This window comes from Macadamia integrifolia, chromosome 11 (genome assembly GCF_013358625.1).
Source record: "Macadamia integrifolia cultivar HAES 741 chromosome 11, SCU_Mint_v3, whole genome shotgun sequence".
Lineage (NCBI taxonomy): Eukaryota > Viridiplantae > Streptophyta > Magnoliopsida > Proteales > Proteaceae > Macadamia > Macadamia integrifolia.
Window position 1 is genome coordinate 28799639 of NC_056567.1, and position 21813 is coordinate 28821451.

General features: G+C 36.6%; 1 protein-coding gene across 1 annotated transcript; it reads left to right on the forward strand.

Moving 5' to 3' along the window:
• Nucleotides 1-9581: 9581 nt before the first annotated feature.
• Nucleotides 9582-11728, forward strand: LOC122093315 (putative cyclin-D6-1). The gene is made up of 7 exons (XM_042663607.1): nucleotides 9582-10011; nucleotides 10101-10187; nucleotides 10370-10465; nucleotides 10572-10773; nucleotides 10868-10998; nucleotides 11125-11319; nucleotides 11439-11728. The coding sequence occupies exons 1-7, from the start codon at nucleotides 9832-9834 to the stop codon at nucleotides 11499-11501; spliced, it is 954 nt and encodes a 317-aa protein (XP_042519541.1). The 5' UTR covers nucleotides 9582-9831; the 3' UTR covers nucleotides 11502-11728.
• Nucleotides 11729-21813: the final 10085 nt, after the last annotated feature.

The window sequence follows — 21813 nt, forward strand, 5'->3', positions numbered from 1 at the left end:
GAATGCATTCGAAAAATCAGATTAAATGTAGCCTTAATTCTCTTAACCATGATTCAGAATTGAATTTTTCTAAGGTTGAAGTATCGAGGACCCACAAAATGTTGAGTTGAGAAGATCAGATGACAAATATATGTTTAATAAGAAGTGAGTCCAAAAGTGTCCCGCACTTTCTTCACTCCCGAGATTGGGCTACTTAACCCCTTCATAGCATATTTTCTTGCTAAAATTTTCTTTCTTTAGTACATAAATTGTGCTACAGGGTTTGTTATGTTTGATTTAGGGACCTCTCCTCATTTCTTTTGGTTTGCCCATAGAAGATTATACGGATTGCCTTTCTCTATGTTTTTATGTTTTTTTTTTCTTAATACATACAAATTACCTAAAAAATCAAAAAGAAATGGGTCCAAATTTTTAAAATTATGAGTGAAAGATTAAGATTATATTTAGTATGATTTCCATGAATGGATAATGACCTAAAATGCATACCAAACACAACTGTTCCCAAGCCATTCCTATTCACCTTGAAGGAATCATTGGGGGGAGCAAAATCATGGAATTCCTCAGTCCAAAAGGCCCCCAACAACCAAAATTCAAGACTGACTATGGTCATCAAATGGAGGATGTTTTGGCTCCATGGAGTGGTTTTGATGCCTTTATTTACTGTAACTTGGATAATAAAACTTGACTCTTACTTAAAGTCTTCCACACACTAGCAGTATTGGCATTTTAAATGTCAAAATCATGAAAAGAGAAATGTCAAGTCTTGTTCTTTGTTTTTTCTCCCACGAAAGTGGAAAATCAATCAGGGCTTGGATCTCACTCTCTCTCTTCCTCTTGGGGTATGTGTGGAAGGGTGGTGAGGGCGCTGGTGCAGAGAGCATGCCCTCCCAAGTCCCAAAGGCCACAAATAATGAATATGGTGAGTATCCAATTTGTCTCCAACCTAGGAGGAGGCCCACTTGATTTGTCGACACCCTATACACGGATGACAATGATGGTGTTATCTACATGGGTGCATTTTTTAAGGCGTGAAGCCAGCACTCATATGGTCACATGAGTGCATGTCTCCTTCTACTACTCATAATATCATTTCCATGGAGAGTCACATATGGATCACCCATATATGACCTACTACCATCACTTAGCCATCTAAGTATTGTCCTAAATGAGAAACAATAAAGAGAGAGATGTATATATCTGTGTCATGTGTGGATGTGTGGATGTGTAAGGAAAAGCAAAAGTTAAAGGTTACTGGTCTTCCAGTGAGTGGATCTAAATGGTTTCCCCACCCTTCTCCCCCTTCTCCTCTTTGAGCTTTAAGCCTTTCTCTTGCATCAATGCAAAGCAGAGAATCCATCGTATCATCAAAGAGGAAGAAAAACGAAAAAAGAGAAAAGGAAGACAAATAAAAAGAGGTTGTGTGAAGGAACAACAAAAAGAACATTCAATACCAAACTCACCTGATACTGAAATATTAAAGCTAGTTATTTGGCTGTTTCTTCTGAAATAGCATATATTTATAACATCTATAATTCTATATCCTTATACATCTCTCCTTAAACTTACAGATTGAAATTTACCACCCCCCCCCCCAAAAAAATTACAGATTGATCTTGTCTTATTTTACCAACCCTCTAATCTCATTTATTACCGGAAAAAAAAAAAAATTTCTATATATCGGTTAATAACTACGTTGGATATTTTTTTTTTTTTTTTGTTAATGATGGGTATTCAAGCCTTTCGCCTGACTAGTCCACGAGTTCATACCGACCCCACAATCGTATGGACCGGGTCATACCAGGGTTGAATGAGAACTATTCAACTTTCACTGAAAGCAGTGAAAATCACTAAACACCCATGTGTGAGTGGCCCCAAAGAGATAAGGGGAGTCAAACTCAAAACCTAACCATCGACATATATTTATAGAAATGACTTCAGATTGTCTTCCTGACCTTGCATTATCTTTCATTCAAGTCTATTTTAGTGTGTATTAGAATGAGCCATTTTGTCATTTTCTGGTTTAGTGGCAGACCATTTGGAATTTTAGTGATATGACTTACAGTGAAACATAAGAAGGATATAACTTAGAATATATGTTGTACTGTAAATCTAGATTAGATCCAATTTGATGGCTAATTGTATTAATATTTGTGGTCTTAAATGCATTAATTATTAATGTTTAATGTGGTACAGCTAGACTTTATCAATTATTGATAGCTACGATACTCATCAGCCACCATCAAATTGTGTGTTTTTTTTCTCTCTTTTCCTAATAGATTTAATCTCCTCCATGGCATGAAACTGGTCTATCCTTGGCTTTTTCCTAGTGATTTCCGGCTTATGTTCCAACTGCTAGCTTGAACCTTTGATAACAAAGAAAAAGAGATGAGTTATATAGATTTGATATTAAGGTTTTACACCCCAACCCCACACCCACCCCACCACCCCCCCCCAAAAAAAAACCCAACCCAAAAAATAAAATAAAATAAAATAAAAAATTTGATATTAAGGGACTAATTAGGAAAAGGAGAGGAAACTTTTTTCTTGAGAGAAGGTTCATGGGCTCTTTTTGTGTCTGCCAACTTCACAACAATCACTCAATTAGTGTCTGATACATCGATCATATTATGTGGGTCATTCATGAAGAAACCCTAATCTTAGCTTTTTGGCCTTTTATATCACATGCAGACCACTTGTTTCATCTATACATGTAAGCATGTTTTAATGCATTGGTCATGCATATGTCATCGTCATTGTATAATCCTCCAATTACTTAGGATTATATATTTTTTTCTTAATACCAGCTGATATAATATAATATCAATGGGGGACATTCTAAGTTCGACTCCCACTAGGCACATTTTGTGTCACTTATACGGGGTGTTTAATACTCTTCACTGCTTTCAGTGAAAGTTGAATGGTTCTCATTCAACCCCGGTATGACCTAATCCATACAATTGTGGGGTCAGTATAGACCTGTGGGACTAGTTAGGCCGAAGGCCTAGATACCCATCTTTAGTCAAAAAAAAAAAAGATATAACATGAATGGGTTACATCATGGACATTAGGGTGAAATATTTTGAAGATAATTGACAAAGGTTGATGAATATTATTAGGCAAAATAGGTTACAGCCCATTGAAAGGACAGGAATTCCTTATGGTACCCTTAAGAGTTCACATGATATACCTGTGCCTTATAGTTGAGGACAGCTACCCTGAATGCTTGGTTGTAAAACCTACAAAGGAACCCCACTACAGAAAAAACTCAACAACTTACTTCAATGTTGGGTGCCCTTACTAGGGTCCCTCTTTGACATGACTCACTTTACAAAGAAAGAATTGCTACTTCATTCCATATAAGTATAAGAATAAGACCCATTTACGAACTGTCTTCAAATGTGGTTCCACATAAAACCTATGTTTGATATTGGATTTCTTTTAATAATCAAAGAAGTGAGTGTTCTCTGAGTGGGGACTAGAGCTTCTCATTAAACACAAAGACACAAACCCTAGCTGGCAACCTGCCATGACAAGGAAACTATCAATATTTCAAGCGGACTTTTCTCTTTTCTCTTCTGAAATTTAACTTTTCTTCTTTACAGAAGAATTGATTTTTCGGAGGATTTATCAAGAATGGTATGGTTGGGTGAGCTGCGGCAATATATCAAGCTTGTCTCTATATAGCAGAGTAGTGGGATGAAGTTTATGGATGGATGACCCAAAGGCCCACTTGGTTGGCTATTCTCATCAAATTGGGAGGACACCATTCAATAGGTAGTAGAAAGGAGTATTGTATCTTCCCTATCTTTAGCCTGAGTACCTACTTTTCCTCATTAATTCGGATGGTCAGCCTTTTCTAACACTATTATCAGATAAAATCTCTAATTCTCTATAAGCAGTTTAGACAATGAATCCTGTCACTAGGCATGTGAAGGATGATGGGGATCCATTGTTGCATGACACGTCGTGTAGTGTAGATCTAAGGGTTGGGAGCACCTTGGGCTGCGTGTTTTTACCTTAGACTGCATGTCTGAGGGCTCCCAACCCTTGGATCTATGCTACACGGTGTAGCATGCCACAGAGGAGCCTAATATAGGAAGGTCAGCACTCACTGGTGATTCCAAAATTTCCATTTGATGGGTCATAGCAAATGAGGCATCTATTGTAAAAAAAGTTACTAATTATACTTCTTTAATAGAACAATTAGCAATAAATAATCATACAATCGATCAAAAGAATTTATGTGGTTCGGCAAGATTTCTTACATCCACGTTGAGATGAGATCTGTTTCACTATCAATAGAGAATTGAGTTATAGTTGCTCATCCTCACATATCTTTCAAATTACTTATAGAGATGAACCCTTGCTACAAATATATAACGAAATCCTATATAAATAAATTACTAAAATACATATATAGCCCTAAATTTTTTCCTCGGGGCCTATTGCCCTAAACCCCCTCATGAAACCTCTAGTTCATTGAGGCCCTACCAATAATGAAGATAATTAACGTGTAAGGTGAGCTGATTCCTCTAGGCCCGCGACCTTTTAACAACTCTTTGAAATCAACCCACTTGTGAAAGTGACAAAATACAACACATCATACCCCCAGCAGATAGCCAACATGAATTTGCACAAAATTAGGTGTTGTTTAGATGTTGGGACTCATGGTCTCATACCAGTTTGTTCAAGTCTGTGATACCTTCATATAATCAAAATGAGCAATCTCCACTTAATGCCTTAAGCCTCAGAGTTGGAACCCGAAGTGGTATTTTATAGGTTTTTTTTTTCACTTTATTTAACAAGTGAAGTGTATCTAAATTATTGTTACATTTTAACATTTAGAAATATAGATTAATATTCTAAGTATCATTTATTCTTAATGACTAGCAAGTTGACCTGCAGAGTTACCGAGTTGGAATCAACTTTTTGGATTTCATGAAGTCTCCTCGGAGTTAGACATATCATGTGAATGAAGAACTATAAACTGAAACACTAAACCAAATCAATGAAACAAATAAATCCCAAATTAAACTAAAAAGGAGTTAAGAGCAATACACGCGTGCACAGTGGATCACGTGTCACATGCATATAGGAGCATTAAAATAAATGGCTATGACAGTTAGGGTATGAAAATGTACCAAAAGTTTTGGTTAGAAGAAAGCATGGTCAGAGAGATGAGCTGTGATGGGTAAAATAAGTTAAAGGGGCTTTAGGACAAAGTGTGTTTAAGTTTGTTTTAAAACATTTGGTTTCAATGGGCGTTATAAGCTAAGAAATGAGGTTTGGGAGGAGAGGAAGGTAAGCCTCTTATGGATATAATCATAAAGCAAAGCATGTGATGCCCTGGCCACTGGCCCCTGGCGGTCTATGGTCCACTGGTCTTGGGAGGGAGGGAAGAGGATCTCTAACTCTTGGGTCTTCAAGTCTTCACCTCAGGAAGAAACCTCATCTATTCACTTTCATAGGGCTCAGACTAAGTGGTGAGCTTTGTGGACAAAAGACAGGAGGTTGGGGTTTTTTTTTTTTTTCGGGTGGGGAGCCACCAAGCTGCTGCTGAAAGGCAAATAGCAACTCTGGTAACTCTCTCTCTCTCTTTCTCGTCTCAGCTTCATCACAGCCATCATCATGGACCACTTCTCCATTACCTCTCTCTCTCTCTCTCTCTCTCTCTCATATCAAGTGATCTAGTATGGGTTGATATTGTTTTGGGTTCCCTCATCTTATAAACGGGGTTTATCAGGTTGAGTTTTCGTTAGGTTAGCATCGGCCACATTTAAATAAATTTAAAATTGATTTGTTCTTGTATTAAAAGGCCAACAATGTGAAATAAGTTTTTTTTTTTTTTTTTTTTTTTTTTTTTTTTTTGAGGGGAGGGGGAGTAGATAAAACAATCAGGAGGCTCTTGGTGATCGTGAACTTCTTGCATGCAACCACTCACCAAATATGCTTAACAGTTATTATTAATGTGAAATAAGTTAAAGTTAATATTTTTCTTATTTGTTATTGAATTTTAAATCACGAGTCAAATAGCTCACCAAATGTGCTAGGTAGTTGTTGTTAATATGAAATAAAATAAGGTTATTATATTTCTTATTTATTATAAAATTTTACATTACAAACCAAATATTTTCAACATCTAGAAGAAGCGAAAATGATACACCTCATATTTATTAAATGACTGAAAAATTTTAGATAGCTAAGCTCTGTCTTGCTTTTTAGGGGAAGAGTTAAGCATGAGAATGCTCTAAAATCTTCCTGCTTGGAACTCAGATATTCATCTATATATCCTTTTATTTTCGATCTAAATCACTTTAATATAAATTAGATTTCATAAATCCCTGCAAATGATAAGTCTCAATGCAAATGTATCTTTCATATGGCAATATAAGGAGTAATATATATATATATATATATATATATATACTTAAACCTTTGGCCTATATCCCTTTTGAGAGAGAGAGAGGCTTGATGGTGCATATCTCTTTAAGCCATGGAAACACAAAATGGAAAACCATCATCCTTGTCACAAAGTGATGAGACCAAAGTTCTACGAAAAAAAAAGAATAAGTGATGAGAGCAAAGAGGATAGAACCTGCCATCAAGTGTTCTACAAGTGGTGTTGCAGGTTCGCTATTACAGTAAAGGTAAGAAAAGTCAATCATGAACAATATGGTAAAGATTTTGGGAACTTAAAAGGAGGTAAGGTTCCGTTTGGTATTGTTTCTATTTCAGAAATGCCGTTTCGTGTCAAAAACGAAAATTTCAGTTTCTGTGTCAAAATACAGTTTTTAAACGAAAAAATGGTATTTCAAAATTTCAGATTTTTATCGGGAACCTTTTTTTTTTTTTTGTAAACTGGGAGTTCCGTCCAATCTCGTTTTTTCAGTTTTTTTTTTTTTTTTTTCACTTTTTGTTCCAAAAAAACAGAACCGGACCATAAGTGCACCAAACAGAAGATTCTGTTTTTTTGTTTCAATAGAACGAATAAACTTCAGAAACGTTTTTTCAGAACGATACCAAACGGAGCCTAAGTCCATTGATCATTAAAAAAAAATTGCATCAAGATTAAGTGAATCTCTACCCCCTCCCCCCTAAACACCCTCTCCCAAAAGAAGAAAAGGTCAAATCTCTCACTGCATTATATGCACTCATTATCAATATACAAGGTTTCACTTGGTTGTAAAGAAAATTAAAGAGAAGGGAAGAGAAAATATCAAATCTAAAAAGGTAATTTTGTTGTCATTACCTGATTGTATAAACTACTTTAATTTATTGTCATATTTAATAATTATTTTTAGTTGTAGTTTTTATTCTATTTTTCATATCCATGGGATTATTTATCGAAAAAATATCCAAGGGATTTGGGAGGAAAGTAAAGAAAAATTTAATAACAAATTTGGGAATAATTTGGAATTTATGACAAGATCACGTGGGTTAAAGATTACAAAAGTTTCTTGTCCAGGTTAAAAATTTTAAAATTCCATTTCTTTTTTACTTCTCTTGCAATCAAACCGAGCCTAGGGTTTTTGTCTTCCCCTTATATCAATTGTGATTTTCATCCAATCTCATGAGAATCATGTAATGGTGTTTGAGTTACAAGATTCAAATGTGCAACTAAACTTCATGGTAAAAAATGCAATGTGTCCTTGTGCCAAGACACAGAGGGGAAAAATGATCGTTCCACCCCTCATAAAAGGTAGAAATTTAACTCCAGTTAATGTTTTTGTGTGCTCCATTGGCACCCACACTAGCACAAGGTCACGGTGCCTTTCAAGGAATCCTCATAAAACTAGGTTGATGATCGAAGTATTGAACAAATAAACGCCCTAGTAGGTGGTTCTATTTAAGCTGGTTTGATCGTTCAACCCACTTGGTTTTAGAAACTGTCACTAAAACAATCCTAGTAGAATAACCAAAGTGAATTAACCTTTTACCCAACATCATGATATTTATAATTACTCTTCCTAGCATGAATGTTCGAAATGCATTTCTCACCATGCAAACCCATCCAACCGTTAGAAAATAGTGAGTGAAAGAGATTTATGATTCGGGTCTAAACAAAAATTTTGGAACTCTCTCTTCATCCATGATGATGATGTGATGCTATTCTTATTACGGAAAAAAAAATTGTAATACCATGATTAAACTTAAGCCTATGTTCATGATCAAAAAAACCTTTTTTTTTCAATCTAATCATAAAGTCAAAGGGGTAGATGAAGAGATGATCTCTTCACCATGAGGTCCAACAAATTGGGTCAAAATATTGGGGATCTAAGTGAATCCTTGTAGCTCATTGAGTGGGTGAGTCATTATTTTGTATAGTTCTGTCTCTAGCAATAATTTGCCACTTTGCAGATCATGGTTTATACCGTATCCATTTCCCGATCCATGTTCCAAAAGTAGAGAGATATTGAACATCTCGTGAGATTTTATGGGGTTTGGAATCATTTCTGAAATTTTGACAATTTTCCAAATGTTATGGCTTTGTTTCATCTGCGATCTTAGAAGATAGAATGCATTCTTAACATCAAATTAGAATTTCGTTTGAAAAAGGTTATATGGGCTTAGACAATGTGTTTCAGAATGGGTTGCATTCTCTAACATCCATCATATATTACATACCAAGTAATTAAAATATATTCCAAGAATGTATATCAAACACAATCTTAAATATTAGTAATTATTAAAGATATCAATTGAAGGATCATATTTGTTAGTCCGATTGGACCAACTGTGAAAACCTAAAACTCATTTGACACATTAGCTAATCGACGGGCTCTAGGCTAGAGTTGTCAAATTGCACGGTATTTTTAGGCACAAAAATCTTCTACAGGGAGGCAGTGAGTGACAATGAGGATCCAATGGCTGTGGTGCATTCCAGGACTCTCCTAACCGTTGGATCCTCATTGCCACTCACTACCAACAACAGAAGATTTGAGTCTTATTTTTAAGTAGAATATTGATCAAATATCAATGTCTCTTACTAAATTCGACATTCTTTAGTGAGATCAATCCATTTTATTTTGTATTGATTGGTATGTTACCTAAAAAATTTTCTCTTGGTATAAAATACTATACCAACTAGCCATTGTAGCATGAGATTTTTTTTTTTTTCTTGATCTAATTTCAATCTTTATAGCCCATTTAGCCCGTGTAACTCGATAACCTGTCGATCAAATTGAATCGTGCCTATATCCAACCTATATATGCAAGCTTGATTATCTTATCAGATGATCACAAGAAGAAAGAATGCTATATGATCACGTGACCCCCAACATTAGCATGGGACCAATGTGATCAGTCGTCAAGACATCTAACATGGGGCAAGATGGCCATTGTGTGCCCCACCGGGTAATCGTCTCATGTCCAACGAGGCAATGACACTATCAACTAATTTATCTCAAGAAGAGAATTTCCGAGATATTACTAATAAAAATTTCTCGTGCTCAATGGGCCCCATGCCATTGACGAGGGCAGGCGAAAAGCAAAAGAAAATAAAAAAATATGAATCCAAGCCGGACGTATTTAAATCCTTAAATTTTCGATTTTCCTTCCCAATAAAAAAAGAGCGAGAGTGCGAGAGGGCAGGGCAAAGGCCATCCCTATAAAAATCTCAGATAAGAGAGAGAGAGAGAGAGATGCGACTGATGGAGTGAAGTTGAAGGGTTCAGCTTCTTTTAAGCAGACAAGCCAAATCGATCTTTTACGGTTTTTTTACCTATTTGTTTTCTATTTCTTCCAAAACGAATGGATTTCTTCCTCTGTTATCTTCTTGATCATCATAATCAAAGCTTCTGAATCTCAGAGTTGAACATTTTAAGAGGAACAATGGAGGATTTCGATCTTGAGAATCCGTTAAAGAACTCCCAAGAACATCAATCCGATACGATTCCAGCACTTTTCGCCGCAGAATCAGATCATATGCCATGCGACTACTACTTTCAGAGCATCAAAACCAAGGAGTTGGATGTTTCCGTTCGTCAAGAGGCAGTTTCGTTGATTCTACAGGTAAATTTAAGATACATCAGCCGCTGCGGCTTTTCTTTTCATTGATTTCGTGAACTTTTCTTGTTTATGAACCTGTGTTGGTTCTACAGGCGCAGTTCTCCTGTTGCTTCGATCCGTTAATACCGTATCTGGCCGTAAATTACCTCGATCGGTTCATCGCTGCACAAGGAAATCCGGTAAAATGCTAAACATTACTGGTTATCATTGAGTTTCGAAGGTTTTTTTTTTCCATTTTTTCCCCATTACTACGTGAATGAAAGCTTTTGTATGGAGAATGTTCATCTGATGCTCTCTTCTTGTACATATTTCCCGTTCTTGGTTCGGTCTTTTGAAGATCTAACGGATCTTGGTATTACAGCAAGGGGAGCCGTGGATCCTGAAGCTTATAGCTATGTCTTGCCTCTCTTTGGCGGCGAAGATGATGAAAACTGACTTCAACCTGATCGATTTTCAGGTGATTGAACTGAAAAGTGTTTTATTTCATTCTCTGTAATCGAAACTGTCTCAAAAATGCATCTGATACTCTAAAATCCTCTTGCATTCGTCGTAACTGGGAAAAGAGGGGAGAAGGTTTCATCTTCGATACAGACACTATACAGAGAATGGAACTCCTGATTCTCGGAGCTCTGAACTGGCGAATGCGCTCAATAACTCCATTTTCATTCGTGCATTTCTTCCTGTCTTTATTCATGATGAAAGATCCACCGCTAAGGGATGCTCTCAAAACCAGAGCTAAAGAGATCATCTTTAAAGCTCAAAACGGTAAATCTCCAAAAAAATAATTTAGATCTATACATTGCTCATTTTGGCGTCTAGATGAATGGAGGTTTGTTAGATAATCGTATTGTGATTACAGAAATCAAGCTTCTCGAGTTCAAACCATCGATAATAGCAGCGTCTGCGCTCCTCTCTGCTTCTCATGAGCTATTTCCCATTCAATTTCCTAGTTTCAGAAAAGCCATTTCCTGTTGTGTTTTTGTAAACAAAGTAAGTGTATCACATTACATTCACGAGGATCAATTTTTTTTTTTCCCTTTTAATTTCGTTTTTAATCTAAATGGGTTGTACATAGTTGTTGTTACTGATACTATTTAATACCATCGATCCTCGCAGGAAAGCCTGTTCGATTGCTGCAATGTCATGCAGGGCATAGTAATTGACGGCTACGAGTCCGTTTTTGATGTGGTATCGAGCTCGGACACGCCAGCCAATGTGCTTGATCTTCATTGCTCAAGCTCGGATAGCGATAAGACTCTATCAATCGCCACAACTACCGTAAGAGCGGAGAGGGACCTCCGACGGCGAAAGGTCAGCAACTTCTTCTGCAATGAGAAAACTTTCCAGCTTTCGCAGATTCAACACTGTTGAATGACACATTAGACACCCCATCTCTGTGATTACTGATACAAAACTACAACTGTCCGCAGAGGACGACGACGACGTCGTACGACATCAGCAACAACACAAAGCCGAAAGGAAGAGTAGAGTAAAGTTCAAAAAAAAGGAAAGGGTGAGACGGAGAGGGAGACATGAAAGAACAATCGACATCAAGCGTTCAAGGGCGTCTCTACATCCAAACGGTCCATCAATCCAACCCTTTACTCTCTCCTCTCTCCTCTCACCTCCTATTTAACGTAATAAAACTCTTTAAATAAAAAAGGAATTTTTGAGTATTACCCTTTTAGTTTTATCCATCTGAAGCCTTTATTTTGATTTATGAGACTTTATTGAGAAGGAATTCTGGACTAAAAAAAATGGGAAAAATAAGAAAACGTTAAGAAAATGAAAATTTATTGTTGTTAATGTGTGCTTTCTCTTTCTTTGACACGGTCAAGGGTCGACGAGAAAAAAATGAAAAAAGAAAAGGGACCAAAGAAAAGACATGAAGGGGCACACCGCGTAACGTAGCTTTCTGAAAGATTGTAATATCTTTATCGGAGGGATGGGGGATTTAACGGTGGAGGGGAGTAGGGAGGGAGAGGGACTAGCCAGGGGAAGTGGGGGAAAGGGTTGGGAGCATTGGGACCTAAAAGACAAAGACAAGGAAGGGTCTGAGAGTAAGGCCTTTAAATGAAGTAGTTAAGGATTACCTGACGGAAACCGCACGACAGCTGTATAATGGGGACTATGTTTTGACTAGTTTTGTTTGTTGTTTTGGTATCACTCTTTTGTTTCCACTCTCCTCTACTATTGTCTGTTTAAGAAACGGAAAAAACATTTATGTTAAACGTCCGTTTTTGCATCGTTTATCTAACGGGGTGGGGATGACTTTCTGGCTTGTGCAGAGTTTTTTTTTTTTTTTTTTTTTTTAGCTCATCTTCTTGAAATATAATTATAATTTATTATTAATTTAGTAATGAGCTTGGCCACCAGTGGGTGGGATATGCCGCAATTTTGATTTTGTATCTTATTAAAAAAGAATTATTGGTTTAATTTTTATATTTTAACTCAAATAAAAAAAATGTTTAAATTGATAATAACCAAACTGTTAAATCGAATAAAATCCATCAATCCAAATAAAATTGGTAAATCAAATTATTGAACTAGGTTAACCAATTATGAGTTGTATAAAGACAAAACCAACAACAAGATAAAATCAAATTGATAATAAACTATGGAGCGGAGGTTGGGGGATCCATATCTTCTCCAGTGGTTGTGGGGTGCGGAGTGAGGCATTGGATGACTAGAAGGACTTGGACACACATCCCAACACATGGGCATGCATCCTGTGCATCTCTAGTAGTTAGATGCTTCACTGGGCATCCCAATGGTTGGAGAGGATCATTTTCTGAGGTTGGGTACATTGTTAGTTTTCATGGAACTAGTGGCTCAACTAGTATTGGGGGTAATTTCCAAAAGGGAGGGAATAAGAATGACATAGGCTGAAGTGCTGGAGACCTTTGTAGCGGCGCCAACGATCTCATGTTTCTATCTCTCTCCTTCCCATATGGAAAGACATTTTTGCTCCTTACTTTGAGAAAGAGAAACATTTATGCAAAGAGTGAACCACGTTCTGGGCAGAGAGCCACTTCCTTAAACTATATTCTTTTTTTTTTTTTTGGGTTAACCAAAGGTGTCCTAGTCAGCTTCCGCGCACCTCGACTAATCCTCAGGGAGACTATCACAGTAACCCACCGTCATGATCGCAAATACATATATGGGGAATGAACATGAGACCGTGCGCCTAATTCACACAATCCTCAGTTCGCCCTAACCATATAAGCAACTCACGGGTGGGTCTTAAACTATATACCTCAGGTGTGATCACAAACCATTTAACCAAAATCCATTAGTAAATCCTTCGTACAAGTTGAGATGTTTTAAATGATAAGGATATGATCCCTTTTTTACATCCGTTTGACAGTCCACCTCCAGTCATTTCACAGCTAAACTCGGTGGAACTTTGAAAACCCTGTAAGTTGTAACCGGGTGACTCAAAGGTGCTTGATCTGGATCGGTTCTGAATCCAACCCCATTAACTCTTCTGTTAATCAAAATCAATTCCTTCGTCTGTTTCCATTATAAAATTGACAATATGTAAAAACATTTTCAATTGATTTGATACAGTTTTGGTGCTTTATTCTCGAGGTAAGACTGCATAATTATTGTTCCCTTCAGACCTCACATATGTGGAAATCATATGCACTGAATATGCCCTTTTTTTATAATTTTGAAGCTTCATTTATCACCAGGATTTAACTGGAGCGATTCACCACACAGTAGGATCCACTGAATTCTAATTTCAACCTAAACCCATATAATAGAGTATCAAAAGGAAGATAATTCCTATCTGACAAATGAATCAGTGTCCTATCTGACTATAATTTAAAAACCTAATGTCATAAGAAACTTGACGGACAAATTTTAGGAGAGATTTTCTCCACCGTTGATGAAAGAATCTAGCCATTGTTCCCTCTCACTGTTTATTGTACAGAGTTAAAAATTCTCTTTTCAACAAAATAAAATACCCTTGGCATTATTCAGTCTCATCCGATCACCGGAACCCATGGATCTGCCTTGGGCCCATTCAATTCTTGCTTGCTCATTCCTTAGTTCTCTTCAAAGCGGGGTAGAGTAGCTTGGAAGCTTGCAAGGCTCATAACCTTAAGGTCACGGGTTCAGATGCTAATGAGACTAGAATCACAGATGCCTCTCCCACAAGACCCATCCTAGCAAAGTTCACTGTACCAAAGTAGCAATGAATGTGGGAACTCTGGAGTCCGGACATTCCAGACCTCACTGTTGAAGCTGGTTGGAACCTCAAGGCTGTACGGTGTCCCTTGGGGACTTTCATCCTCTGGTGCGGCCGTGCGGGGAGGATCCAACGGCTGAGATGACATCGGCACACGCCCCAATGCCATGCCGATCATTAGATCTTCGTTGATCGGCCCCACCCACGGCAGAGGATTTTTTTTTGGTCCTTTGGTTGCATTATTATCCTCATCCAGTAGCTAAACTGGCTAGAATTAAAAACATGAATGGTTCAATTCTTTTCTTCCCCATATGAGACTTATCTTCTTCTCCATTCAATCTTTCACGTTTGAACTGTTTAATCCCAGGTGTTGAACACGAAGAAGGAAAAACCTAGAAACAGAAAAAAAAGGACATTCCATTAGTATATATGGTCAGGTCACTTTCCTGAATGCAACTATTGCGACCCCTATTCTTAATTGCTATAGATCTTCCCTCCAAATACATTTCGGTCATTTCCCTAGCCAAAGCAAAAAAATAAAAATCTTTTTGTCCTTTCAAATTCATTATATTTGTCTCAACCATAAGCCCTTGCATCCTTTCATCTGAAACAACTTACTTGTGACCTTGAATGGAGAAAAAAGAAAGGTTTATAATTCAAAATTAGAGACTTTTTAACTCTACTAGGAGAATAGTGTAGTTATGGACCATGCAACCCATGAGTCCAGCCAGATCAACTGCTCCCCACGTGAGGATGGTTGGGGACAGATCTTGACCCTTCATGGGGTGTGTGGGTCCCACACATCCAAACCCTGAAGGCTGCCATTGGATATCTAGTTAAAGGAGTGGAGCCGTGGATGAGAGTTAGGAGACATATGCAGGGGACCATCTCCTTATTAACAGTTGAGACTAGAGAGAGCAAATCTTATGAAAAGAGTAGCAAATATAAAATAATGAATAGAAGAAGACTTGATACGTAAGTCAACAGGGACCTAATTTTCTAAACAACTTAGGGTGGAGTTATTTATAGTGGGAGTGCTTAGACCTAACAAGAGCCAGAGGCTGCCGATGGGTAGGATGTGGAAGAATAACTCTTCTCTTATGGGTACTGAAATATATTATGGAAGGAGTTTTCCTTAAGCCACAGTGAAGGTGAATCCATTAATTACAACAGGTTTTTAGTCTTAATTTAGATGTATATGGGAGGGTATCTGGAGTGTTTTGGTAAATATACTAAAACCCTATAAGGATTTGTGAACCCTAGGAATCTAGGATGGTGTGGTGAACCTTTCCATTCAGTGAAAGAAAACTTTTCTTTTTTCACAATTATGAGATCAAGGGAGTAGATTGTATCAAGGGTGTTGATTGAAGAAACAAAAAATCCTATTAGTGGATATAATGATATAAATAATTAATTGGTGAAAGTTTTATTCACCTAAGGTGAAGAGAGAATCTATTCAGCCATGGTGATTTGAAATTTTGGTTTGTCTCCTAGAATAACGAATGTTATCATTGTTTTCATCCTATCTTATGGAAGGTCTAAAATACCTTAATATAGTAAAAGAATCAGACTTTGTGGATAAGAGATTCTCTCTTCATCAGCGAAAGAAAACTCAATCCATGAAAATTTATAGCCGAAACTAAGTTAAAAGATGTCATCCGTGTTAAGACTGAGGCTCTCTTTGGTATGATTTCTATTTACCTTTTTTGACTTAATATGTTCTAATGGTATATGGGATCCAGTAAGGAAGATTTTTTATTTTCAAATTTTCAAGGTTAAAAAGAGCAAGTGGATAGTGACTCAAACAGAGAATGCTTTCCTTAGTCCATGAGATTGGCCCACATTAGTTTCACCATCAATGGTTACATTTTACCATTTGTGAGGGATGTGATTCTTAGAAAGAAATATGTGAGGGTAATAGCTCATATTTTCGATAGACAGTCATACAAAATCTCTTGCAATTAGAACCTATGAAGTAGGGAAAAGAGAAATAAAAAATATTTTCTCATTTTTGACAATTGCAATTTAGTCAATAAACTCTGTTGAATTATTATATTTTTCTAAGCATAGTCTATTTTGGATCGGGCTCCTCTGCAGCGTGCACTACAGGGTATCCTAGATCTAAGGGCTGGGAGCCCTTGACATGCAGCCAAGGGGCTCCCAGCCCTTGGATCTGCGTTACACGATATGTTGTGTGACAGAAGATCTCAGTCCATTTATTTCACCCATGGTGATGGAAGCCATCATAATTTCACAGTTACTACTCCATAGTCTCTCAAGATTCACTGCTCCATCAAAAATCCAAAGCCAACTCACATCCGCACCTATCTACTGTCACTGTGTCAAGGCCTTAATAGGGTGCATGACTTAACCCCCCCTCAACCCCATTTGTATTTTCTGTGTTATTTGACTTCTTATATGCTTACATATATACACTGGAAGCTAGCCAAGGTTGTCAAATTTTGAGTCCAGAATAAGTCAGGAGGAGTGAGATTAACTTGGGTTTAATTTGTTTTATTAATTTGACAATTAAAACAATGGTAAAATATTGACTTGGGATTAATTCGAGTACTAGAAATTTATGTTTCAAAAATTGGGGAATGAAAAGCCCATTTTCCTAAGTTCTATAGATTCTGGTAAAGATTTTATAATTTTCAGACTGAATTATTTGCAAGGACCAAATTGTTTTTTACTGAGTTATTTACTAATCATTCTCATCCAATAAAAAATCTCCTTATAGAAGAAATTAAAAAAATATTTTCCAACAGTTGATTAGGTTGTAATGCACAATTGCTCATTAGAACGAAAATCTGAGAGGTTTGCACTTTATTAAGGGAGAGGGGGATAGAAACACCACACACCAGAGTAGATACCTAAAAAAGACCAAGTATGGTTATTCACTATTTTTATGTTCACCACTTACTTTATTTGGGAACACAGGAACAAAACCGAATTTAGCGGGAAAAAACCTGATCTGGATCAAACAATCAAAAAGATCGAGTTCTGGATCACCTTTGGGATGGCAAATCTTGAAACAGTACCACAATCTGATTGGGGGTAATCTAGTATCACACCAAGCCCATACAATAACACAAATACAATCATCATCACCAGTGTAAAGGACATAAAGGGAAAAACATCTGCATGGGCAATAGGATTTATATCATATGAGAAATGTCCATTAATGAAAGCTAATTTTTGCATGACAGGAAAAGATGGTGAGGCCGAGGCAACAGGCTTGATGCAAGGATTAATCAAGGCACAAGCATGGCGAATGGAAACAGAAGAAGTGTGGACCGATGCAAAGGAAATTGGGTGGCTTCTTCCAAACAATCAAGATTTGTTACTCAACCTTTGGCCTAGAACTTTAGTAAGTAGCAATATGTAATAAATTAGACCATCTCCCTAGTTACCCTAATTTTCATTTGATTACTAATATTAGTTATATGGACACTCTTAAAACTCTTGCTCCAGAGGCATTAGCCAAAAAACAATATCAGTCTATAGTGATGTAGTTCTCTGTATTTGTAATATATTTGCTTATTCAATAAAATAAAATATATATAACAAAAAAAAAAAAAAAAAAAAAAAAAAAAACACCACACACATGCATCATCAATGAGGGTTTGGACATCATATAGGAGGGGCAAAGAGAGAGAGAGAGAGAGAGAGGGGGGTGCTAGCTTGTGGTATACGGGTGGTGTGCCCAGCCTTCATTCCACTTTTAGTTATTACAAGTTTTGGTCTTACAATTGCTGCACTGTGGGCTTTCATCATGAGCTTTATAATTCGAGTCAATTAAACATATATGTTAGGACAGAGTTTTCTTCAAATCACAATGAAGGAGAAATTCCTAAATTATGGCCATCGTCAGGACGGATGTTAAGAATAATAAAAAGTATTTTGGGCCTCCAACAAATAAGAAGCAATAATAACCTTATATTTGTTATTATTTCCTTCAGATCAAAAGAAAACATTCTCCTATATGTTATGGTTCTTTTTTTTTTTTTTTTTCTTAAAGAAAAAATATTACAAAATATGTTATGGTACAATTGACAATTGTTTCATGGGCATTTAGGATTTTTTTTGTCCTAAGTAGTATCAGCCCAAATATTTCTGGACCTAAGTGAGCCAAGCCAAGCGGTAGGTATCCAAACTGTAGAGCTGGGTCTAATTTGGGCTCAACCTCAAAGTCTGCTAGCATACAACTGTGAATCGGGCCATGGCTCATTAAATCAACTAACACATCTATAATAATGGGGAAAGAGAAAAATAATGGTTAAAGAGACTTTTGGAAAGCATTAGAACAACACCTTGAGACAGGAACCAGATTACCAGATTAGTTTGAAATGGATCTCTGCTTAGTTGTTGATGTGGATACTATATAAACTATGAGAAAATAAAAGTCATGTGGCTCTGCATCCACAAATAGAGAACTGTAAAATGAAGCCCTGCCCTCTGAAACCTAAAAATTTCATCCCCCTTTATCCCCGTATACACCATTTTATTATAGACAGGGGGTGCAATACTAGAGAACATTCTTTTTCCCTATAAACTAATTTCAAAATTTACAGTAGAAAAGCCACTTCAATTGGAGTTATTGCTTTCTATGGGGCTGTTTGATAATGTTTCTGCCGTTTCTATTTCAAGAAATGATAGAAACAAAAATTTCCGTTTCTAGAAACAGAAATGGAATTGAAGGTGTTTGATAAGTCATGTTTCTAGAAGTCGATAGTAACCAGCAAAATAATAGCCAGAAATCGTTTCCTGAAACGGTGAAACAAGTTCTACTTGTTTCGCCGGGGTCGTTTTTTGAACCATAAATAGGTAGCAATTTTAATTTCTATTTCTGAAAACAAGTAAAACGAAACAGTTTTATCAAATGCTTTTTGTTCCATTTCCGCCTTTTCTATGTCTAGAAACACGTTTCTTGAAACGTTATCAAACGGGCCCTATGTTTGCTTGAGATGGAACTGAATTGAATCGGTTTGGATTGGATTAGTATTGGTCGTATTCAATTCCAATTTCAATTCTTGGTTGATATCGTATTCTGAATTGGTATAGACAAAATCTAATTAAGTAAATAAAAAAAATTTAAGTTTTTAAATGACAACTAATAATATTTTTATCTAATACAGACCAATCAGAGATCAAACTGAGGGTCTGTTTGATTTTGTTTCTTTTGTTTCTGTGCTAAGAAACGATTTTTAAAAATGCAAAAAGGTGTTTGATTTTTCTATTTCCCAAAATGTTTTCAACAGTGTAGTCGAGTTCAAGACATGATTGAAGGCATGACGTTGTAGGAATGCAACTCATGAGTGAAGGCATGACGTTGGAGTTACATGTATGCTTCATAGAGATGAGTTTCAGAAAGATGAAGGCAATCCAAAACTATGAACTTAACACAACCAAGTTGGAATCATCGCATTTGGATAACAAGAAGCTTCAACAATCAGTTGGGGGTTTGGATAGGTCGAGTGAAGTATCGGGTTTTTTACAATTTTTGTCACTCCCACTTGTTTCTAGTAACAGAAAAACAAGTCTAATTTGTTTATTCATTCCTATTTCTAAACATAGAAATAGGCATAAATTTCTATTTCTGTTTCCAAAAACAAGTAAAACAAAATAGAAAAATCAAACGATTTTTGGGGTGTTTTCTGTTTCTTAATACACAGAAAAAACGGAAAAACTATTTCCAGAAACAAAATCAAAGGGGCCTGAAACCGTCTCTATCCAATCCGAAACCGATTTCAATAACTTAAACCAAATGGGACCCAAGCTCCAAACAATTTTGAACTTATTAGGGCTGCTGGCAAAGGGAGCCCAAAGCACAAACGGTAGCCCAAATGAAGTGACGTCTCTCTATGATGACGTTTCTGTGGTGCCACCATCAACCGTCAGCATAACAAGGAGTCAACAAATAACGATGAAAGAATTCTTCTTAATAAATTAAAATAAAAATTTATAAAAATAAAAAGAAAACAAAAAGGTAAAATAATGTATGGGAATATGGAATTCAACTTGTGTTTCACACCTGGTTTTGAATAAGATAAAGTTTGCTTTGTCTGGGCTTTGGAACTCTCGTTCAGGCTTCTCATGTTTCATTGTCACCAATCGTGTATCACCCATAAGCTATGTTGGCGTAAATCAAGAATAATAATAATATAAACCACAGGTTAGATTCTGATGCTGCCACTTCAATTTAGAGATAGAGAGATCGATCTCAAAACTGTTCAACATTTCCACCTAGCTTTATGTATTATTGAGCATTAGCAGCTGTTGAGTGTTTCAACTCCACTCATGTAAACTAATACAAGATATTATAAATTGGGTAGTGGACAATAGGTCAGTCTAAAAACTAGGTCAGTCTAAAAACATTAAATAGACAGGTTGCAACGTCCTAGAAATATTAAACAGACAGATTTTAACGTCCCAACTTCATTAACTTTGCACAATATTGCCATTCTTTGACCCATAAACCTTAATGCTTTAAAACGCGTTACACCATGTTAAGAAAGCTAGAGGTTATTAACTAGCTTAGTAATCTCTCCCTATGTGATGTGGGATTAAAGTTTACATACCCTCACCGATCTCCTAAACTTCCTGATACTTGTTGTATTCTTGATAGGGACACCTCACTAATATTCTAGACGAGTCTAATACTTATTGTATTCTTAAGTGTCACAATAGAAGACGGAAACTCTTACCCTTATCCTGGGTTTGGGTCGTTACATAGTTACTTGCCCATAAAGCTTTGGAAGACAACTTCAAATTTGCTTTTATCAATTGTCTTTCAGGAAATAATGGAATTTCCTTCTACCTTTATAACTCTTTTTCTTTGGGACATGCAGTTCCTACCCTGTTCCTTCCCCTTCAACCCCTTTTCCTAGAATTTGCATATTGAAGCATTGCATGTGGACGTTTCCCTTATTTAGACAATCCACCGAGTGACAAAGAGATGCATTCCTTGAAACCTATTTCCCTCCACTAAATCCTGCTATGGTAAAGACCAACAAGGGTACTTGATCAAGCAGCTTTTGATTTCTTGAAGTTCTTGATATGTCATATCCTTTAATTGAACCAAGTAGTCTTCAATGAACAAGGGATAAAGAGGGAAACAGAATTTCCGGGTCGGCCCAAGTTTGATGAATATAATTAATTGTGTCACACCTGATTTTGGAGGAAAACTTGTGCCATAATATAAAGAAGAAAAGAAAATCTAGAAGACTGGAAAATGTATAGGAACAATACCATAAAGAAAGACTTGCCCTGGAATAAAAATGCACAAAGACCATTATTGGGTCAAGTCACTAAAATGTAGCCACGGACTAGATTCCGGTCGAGTCACTTGACCCTAGAGAGAGAGAGAGATCAATTCAACTCTTCAAACATTTCGCATTCCATATTTTATATTTCCACTAAAGGATCTTCCGTGTCCCATCAGGTCATCTCTTTTTTTTTTTTGGTGTTAGGTAATCTTTGAATTATAACTTTGTCCTTCCCATTGTAAGAGTGGGACCCAAATATTTGGAAATCGGATTATCACCAGGTACATGCATTATCAAGTTGGTAACACCAACTGAATTGGATTTACAAGAGCACAAGCTTCT

What these genes read in the sequence shown, in the direction of transcription:
- LOC122093315 (XM_042663607.1), top strand. Translation starts at nt 9,832, where the DNA reads ATGGAGGATTTCGATCTTGAGAATCCGTTAAAGAACTCCCAAGAACAT. An exon ending in TCGCTGCACAAGGAAATCCG is followed by an intron (nt 10,188 to 10,369) that starts GTAAAATGCTAA and finishes TTGGTATTACAG; the next exon opens with CAAGGGGAGCCGTGGATCCT. An exon ending in TCAACCTGATCGATTTTCAG is followed by an intron (nt 10,466 to 10,571) that starts GTGATTGAACTG and finishes AACTGGGAAAAG; the next exon opens with AGGGGAGAAGGTTTCATCTT.